This window comes from Solanum tuberosum, unplaced genomic scaffold (genome assembly GCF_000226075.1).
Source record: "Solanum tuberosum cultivar DM 1-3 516 R44 unplaced genomic scaffold, SolTub_3.0 scf00127, whole genome shotgun sequence".
Taxonomy (NCBI): Eukaryota; Viridiplantae; Streptophyta; class Magnoliopsida; order Solanales; family Solanaceae; genus Solanum; species Solanum tuberosum.
Window position 1 is genome coordinate 608,358 of NW_006239058.1, and position 6,769 is coordinate 615,126.

At 35.1% G+C, this 6,769-nt stretch overlaps 2 protein-coding genes across 3 annotated transcripts in view; both read right to left on the reverse strand.

The window, feature by feature from the left end:
* Window positions 1-1,035, reverse strand: part of LOC102583865 (ubiquitin-like modifier-activating enzyme 5) — a 7,989-nt gene extending 6,954 nt beyond the window's left edge. The window contains exon 1 of the mRNA XM_006351407.2: window positions 800-1,035. Within this exon, the coding sequence (XP_006351469.1) occupies window positions 800-889 (90 nt within the window). The 5' untranslated portion in view covers window positions 890-1,035. The remainder of the gene's footprint in view (window positions 1-799) is intronic.
* Window positions 1,036-1,743: 708 nt separating this feature from the next.
* Window positions 1,744-6,498, reverse strand: LOC102584183 (UPF0235 protein At5g63440). 2 transcript variants are annotated; one of them, XM_006351408.2, is made up of 7 exons: window positions 6,285-6,498; window positions 5,392-5,506; window positions 4,637-4,790; window positions 4,231-4,327; window positions 3,182-3,270; window positions 3,000-3,068; window positions 1,744-2,047 (listed from the first exon to the last, which is right to left on the reverse strand). In XM_006351408.2, exons 1-7 carry the CDS (start codon window positions 6,397-6,399, stop codon window positions 1,988-1,990), a joined length of 699 nt encoding a protein of 232 aa, XP_006351470.1. In that variant the 5' UTR covers window positions 6,400-6,498; the 3' UTR covers window positions 1,744-1,987. The 2 variants fall into 2 exon arrangements, with proteins under 2 accessions (XP_006351470.1, XP_015165990.1); XM_015310504.1 differs by having other exon boundaries at window positions 5,392-5,536; window positions 6,285-6,368.
* Window positions 6,499-6,769: the final 271 nt, after the last annotated feature.

Sequence of the window (6,769 nt, forward strand, 5' to 3'; positions counted from 1 at the left end):
ATATATCGAAATATCATGACCAGACATGCAAAAAAATGATAAAGGTTAATGGCATTTGAAAGATATGGTGGTATTTTTGACGAACACTGTAGTATATTTTTTTTAAAAAATCATTGACGGTGTTTCTCAGGTTACATGTAGGTTTAGACATAAAGATAAAGTGGATGAGAAAGACCGAAATCCCGCCCAATTATGTTCTACTATAAAGTAACCATATTAAATTTTAAGGGATATCAAAAGGCAAATATATCCATTTCAATTAAACAAACGAAGTAAACCTGAAGAACTTCTATATAGTCAAAGACATAAACCAAAGCCTACTTAGCATAAGACATTATGAAGGATATGAATTTGAATACATTTAATAAATATCGGGAGGATGAAACTGCAATGTTTACAAACAACAACAACCATGCCTCAATTCCGAACAAACTTGATCATCTAGATGAATCCTCACCAACCATAATTCTCCATTTAAATTCATCTTAGGCCAAACAGAAAAGTACTCTATTAGAAATCCTATTTTTTTACTATGAGACTGCAATGCTTAATGCAGGATTTTTATGACAAATCTAAAACACTCCCAGGTAAGTCCGATAAACTGCACATTCAATGCATAAAAAAAACGACTGATTGAGTCGTTGTTGACCTTGGCAGATATGGTACCTAAATTCTGAACATAATCAGCATTCAATCAATTGACCCCATAATGAATTCTTCTACTTTACTATAACAGATCCAGTTGAATTAGACCTAACATATTAGGAGATTGAAGAATTCGCAACACCATTGAACTTACCTTTTCGATTAGAGCAAGATGGGAAGGATCTGAGATTGATTTCTTGAGAGAATGGAGATCACTCAGCAATTCTTTGAGCTCTACCTCCATGATTTTTACCGATTTGACGACTTCTCCCGTATGAATTTTGCTTTTGTTTGCTGGGTTTAAACGCCAATTTGGGTAATCTTTGTAGTAATTGTAATTGCTTTTGTCAGTCCATTAAGGTTTTGGAACCATAACTCATAAATTCCAATTAGAAATGTGGAATTACTTTTATTTTCTTTTTATTATTTCCTCTTCTTTGACTTTTTTTTCTTAAAAAGAAAAGAAGAAACTACACATTCCTCCCTATATGTTTTGTTTCGACTTGTTAGACATGTATACTTAATATTACACAATGCTCTTCGCTTGTTATTATGAAATAAAAAATATTGGAAAAAAACAATATATTGTAAGTCAAAAAATCTCTTATGTTTTTATTTAATTATTTTGTGTAACATTACTTTATAATGTGCAGCTAAATTTTGGGTCATCTATAGATATAGTAGATATCTGAGAATATAATGAAAACCAAGAGAGAATGATGTAATAAATAATATACTTGCAAAAAAAATATAAGATACGAAACTTCTTATTCTCAAATATAATTGAAGTAAGAAAACCTTCTGTGAAAAAAAATCTCCAAGAAGAGGGGTTGTCACCCTTGCCTTTCCAAAGTCTCTTGCTGTGTGAGTTGCAACATTATGTCACCCTTGCCTTTCAAAAGCATCTTGCTGTGTGCGTTGCCAAACTACACTGACTGATTCTTTCATGATCAAGTCAATTCTGGGTTTTGCAGTTAAAAACACAGCTCGCATGACGCGAAAAATGGAGAATCCACATTGAGATGGATGATGTGCTGAAGGGCAATGCAAAGTTCAGGAATACAGTTTTCTTTGCTTCCCCTGATGCTGAGTAGTTAAAAGTCAGCAAGAGCTAAACATTTGCAAAGAACACATTTGTAGATGAATACAAGCATTCCCCTGAAAATTAGTAGGGGAAAGAAGAACCCTTGCAGGCAAGTAATGCTAAGTAGGAACCAAGAACTTCCAATAAGATCAGAACAGCAAATGCATAGACAACTGAATTCAATTTTGGGAAACTGAAAATTCAATGTTACAAACATGGAGAAAATGACTACGAAAAACTATTAGGATCCAGGAGCTCTCAAGGTTGGGCAGCCTCCAAGAGTTTTTCGTATACTTGTCTAGCTGTCAAATCCTCCACCTGATGCAGCGGAAAAAAAAAATCAGTGAGAAGTTGACCTAGAAATAACTATTAGTAATATGCAGCTTTTAACAAGGATACTTCTCTAGCCAAAATGTATCTTGTGTCATAACGGAAGGAACTAATACTTATTTTATACGTTATCAAAGTGCAAAAATTGTGAATGAAAAGTTTTTCCCTGATGAAATTGGTAGAAGTCCTTGCCAGGATAGAACAAACCACCCAAGCAATTTCCCTTGATTTTTTTAACTAATGTCTATGGACTTTGATGTTTCAATTTGTCCCTTCAAAATTGAAAAATTGGTTGGTGTAAGGCCAAGTTGATACAATTGGTACCTGCAGGTATATACTCCTCTGCATGTGCCTACAGCTTCTTGCCAGGTAGCATTATTCAAAGACAACATAATCTGACAAAGTGGTTCTTGGCAAAGCTTAGAATAGATAGCACTTCCTCAGATTTGGAAACAGGTAATGCACCGCATGCGTCGATACATTAATCACTAGAGTTTATTTATGACTACTAGCCAAGGTCGTACTTCCAACTGTGGAGTGTCCTCTTCCTGCTTTTAGACCAAAATGTAGATGAATACTATCTCGGGTATCTAGCATCACTGGATTTTGATCCTACAGATATTCTTCTGTGAAGCTTCTATTGAACTTGATATTCAGGTTACTATTACACCAAGCCTCAGAACTTTAACTCTATAGCCATAATATACATGCAAAAGATAGCAGGGAAGACGTATGCTCAGTGTCTCACAAGGAACTAGAAAACATATAGAGTTCTTTTTATTAAATGGTACGTATTGTTGATGTCGAAATTAGCACTAGAGAATATCTACAGGTTATCCAGCCAAAGAGGAAATTGACCAAAAAATTTAACAGAGAAAACAGTAGAATTGCGTATGGGGAAAACACACAGCTAAAGTTAGAAGTCTCAATTTGGACTTACTACAAGAAGCTTTGATTTGCTATTCCATCCTCTTTGGAGAGTCATCTGAGATAATTTCAGACCCAGTACCTGCGTAAACAGAAAATCTTAGTGGTTCAGCAAATCAACCAGCGAAGTATCTAAATTATGTGCTCAAATATGAAAGTTTTTCCAAGAGGCAAAGGCAAAAATGTTCAGCATACTCGGCCCATGAATTCCAGAAGTTCATTATTAGCTTCCCCACGAGTTGCAGGTGCGGTTACAGTGACCCGAACATCATCTGCATTCACTCCTACAACAATATAAATGTCAAATAAGCTTCTCCTGAAGATATTAGAAGTGCCAATTCTTCTAAATAAGTTGATCAACGTGCATTTTTAAGACGAAAAGAGAAAATATCCAAGTCACATATAAAGAGAGTCTTCCCTCCGAGTCAGAGAGCATACCATTGTAACAGAAAGCTAAGGTATGTTAATATTATATAATTATTCTTCTTTTTCATCAAATTACTGTTTTACAATAAAGTTGACCCCCAACAAAACCATTCTAGCCTCCCACCACTGAGGCAGGTCCATATGAAAGTTCTGAGTTTGGACACCCGAGACATCAACATCAAGGCCAAAAAAGATAATTTAACAGTACAACCGCTAAATTTTCAGTTTTTACAATTAGCAGAAGAGTAGGAATTGTTATTAAATGTACTTAATCATCTGCAGAATTGTTCAGTGGACAAATTATTTCCCAACACTGAAGCAGAGGCGTATCTAAGGGGGGGTCACCGGGTTCACATGAACCCATGCTCCCCTCCCGAGATCATATATAATAGTGTTATTTTTAAAAAAAAATTATTGAAATGTAGATGTGTGAACCAACACTCGGAGTATCATATAATGCGATGATGACTGGGTGCACCTCTCTATGTGAGGTTAGAAATTTAAATTTATATCTATCTTGTTTTATTTTTCTTTCTAAAATTAGATAACACATCTCTAAGGGATTATTGGTTGCACTTTTGGCATTTTAATTAATTCATATATATATATATATATATAATTTTGGACCTATAATATTAAAATTTTAACGTTTTTTAGTAATAAGAACCTAAATGTCAAACCGGTCAAATTTATATCTTAGATCAACTTTTTTGTAATAGTGCACCCATCATCTCGAAATCCTGGATACGCCTCTGCACGGAAGGAATTGAAGCAAATGAGAGTGTCTAACTTCCAAAAATCATTGAAGGATTATTTACTTGTAATTGCTGACCGCTGGGCACGGTCCTCGACTTCTATCGCCACTTGCACAAGGCCACCTTCTAACTGTGATATGCATGGTGGTACGGGAGCATCCTTCATAAAACAAGAAAATATTAATTCCTGAAGATATATATGTATCTGGAAGAACATGTATATAAGTTGACAAGTAAGAAAAATAAGGAGCGGTTTGTGTTCGAATAAAGCATAAGATTTTACATGATCTTACAAACAAGCAAGGGACAGAGAATACAGAAAGATTACACAAGCTAATGCAGAAAAGAAGTTTAAGAAAGCAGACAACAATCAATTTTATGGCTTGCTGCAAATACAGAAAATATGTAGGCATAACTATATAATGCAGCCAGGAAGTGAATAACAGCAAAAACCATTAAGATATAATACCTGTGGATTTGTCTCAGCCGCAATAGTACTAAGTGCCCCATCAACTACATATATGAAAGAGGCAGTCTCCAGATCTTCTTCTGCCCGATAGCAGACAAACAGGCCACATCCCTTGCAGGACATTCGAAACTGTTTCTCCATTTTCCCTTCACCACTTTAAAGCAAAAGCAGAAGGTTTCAAAAGAATGTTCCGTATTAAATTGTTACTCATATCAGTTATCAATAACAAAGTTCTTTTCCAGTGAAGCAAGAGACATAAACTAAAGATCTCTAAGTTAATAATGGATAGACACCGCATAAACGAGCAGCTGCAAAAGGCCAATGGACAAAGTACATCAGAAAGACAGAAAGTAATTTAGTCCAGGTTAAGTCAGTTTTTCTTACTGACATTTGACTGTATTTTACTCACCATCTTTGTGGTTCCCCAAAGGTAATAATATTTTGGTCTGCATGTTGTCCATGTTCATTCTATATATGTATTCCAGTAATAACTTAGATATACCTATTTAAAACACTTCTGATGATGTCATTCCACTATAGGTCAAGTTCATTACTGCAAGGATTATATCAGCTTCATTTTTACTCTTAGCATCTAGCAGCCCTTCCCTTACAAACAGAGCAAGGTATTCCATTTTAAACTGAAAACACCTTGTAATCTTGACATGTAATTTCCTACATTCCTCTACAGATGATTGCATATACTTGTAATGGAAGCAACATCAATAGACTAAAGTTTACAGGAGCAGAAAGATTACCGCTTTAGAAGAACTTTCCCCGCATCATCTACACTCAGTCTTGCGAGATACTTTTTTTTATCCAATACATATGCTTTGTCGGTTTTCCTTTTTGGCATTTTCTGCAATTGATTATCTACAACCATACTTTAGCAAGGAGAATGCCCTGTAATTGGCAGTAACGCCATAATATAGTAACAACAACATACCCAGTGTAACCCCACAAGTGGGGTCTGAGCAAGGTAGGACGTATGCAAACCTCACCCTTGCCTTTGTGGGGTAGAGAGGCTGTTTCCGAAAGGAGAAAAGGAAGGGAGAGAGAAAACGCCATAGTATAGTAAAATAACAATAACTCCTCTCTCATTCTACGGATAATCATATGGAAATCTTCCTCCATTATGCTAATAACAATAAAGGTTTATGCAGCACCTAGTCACATCTAATCCGCGCAGAAGAAGCAAAAGACTACAAACCATTAGACGTCCAAATTTGAAGAAACGAATAATACTGGAAAGTAGAAATTCTCAACGTTCAATGTAGCATGTATCATATTCCATCATATAACCAAAAAGGGAACCAAATACTAATTACTAGTACTATAAACATAATGACTCAATAGTTCAGAAGAACTTCTCCTTAGGAGATCACTTCCAGACCATAGTTGACTCTACAAAACTTTTCAGCCTTAAGCATAATTCAACTAGTTGCTTCACTCCAATTATCCTAAACCACAACATCTCACCTCAACTGTAGAAGTAAAACTTTCAACAATAAAAAATTGTGATTTACATAGTACTGTAAACTGAAAATTCAACAAATATAACAAATAACTATCCGAATTAACACTCATTCGTTTAAGTACAGTGCGAGTAAATTTGTTTATAGAATAGAGAGAAAAAGGTGGGAGTACGAACCGGAGATGAGGACATGAGAACTGCAGTGCTTGCAGTAATAGACGAAGAGATCGGAGTTGGGACCGTCGGGAACTGCGTCCTCGCTAGAGTATGTGTGCGTTGTCCTCTTCGGCATCTTTCCTCTAAGCCTCTCGCAAGTACACCGCCGGAGAAGATGAAGATTTTATTCTTTTTTTCTCTTTTTCGTTTTCTTTCAGCTCCTTGGATATTCCAAATAAATTCTACTTTTGCCCTTGTCTTTTTCCTATTTGGACAGTTTGCCTCCTAATTCACGGTAAAAACTCAAATGGTACACCATTATTTTTCGAAATAAGGACGTTCTCCAATTTTTTATTTTATTTGTCCATTTTAATAAATTAAGGGAGTTTTATTATTTTTCTTCTATGCTACGTAAAACTTAATTAGTCAAATTAAATTTTTTTACATATAAATTAACAAAGTTTTTTTAATAAGAAAATTTAAAGATTGTGTCAAGTTAATATGAA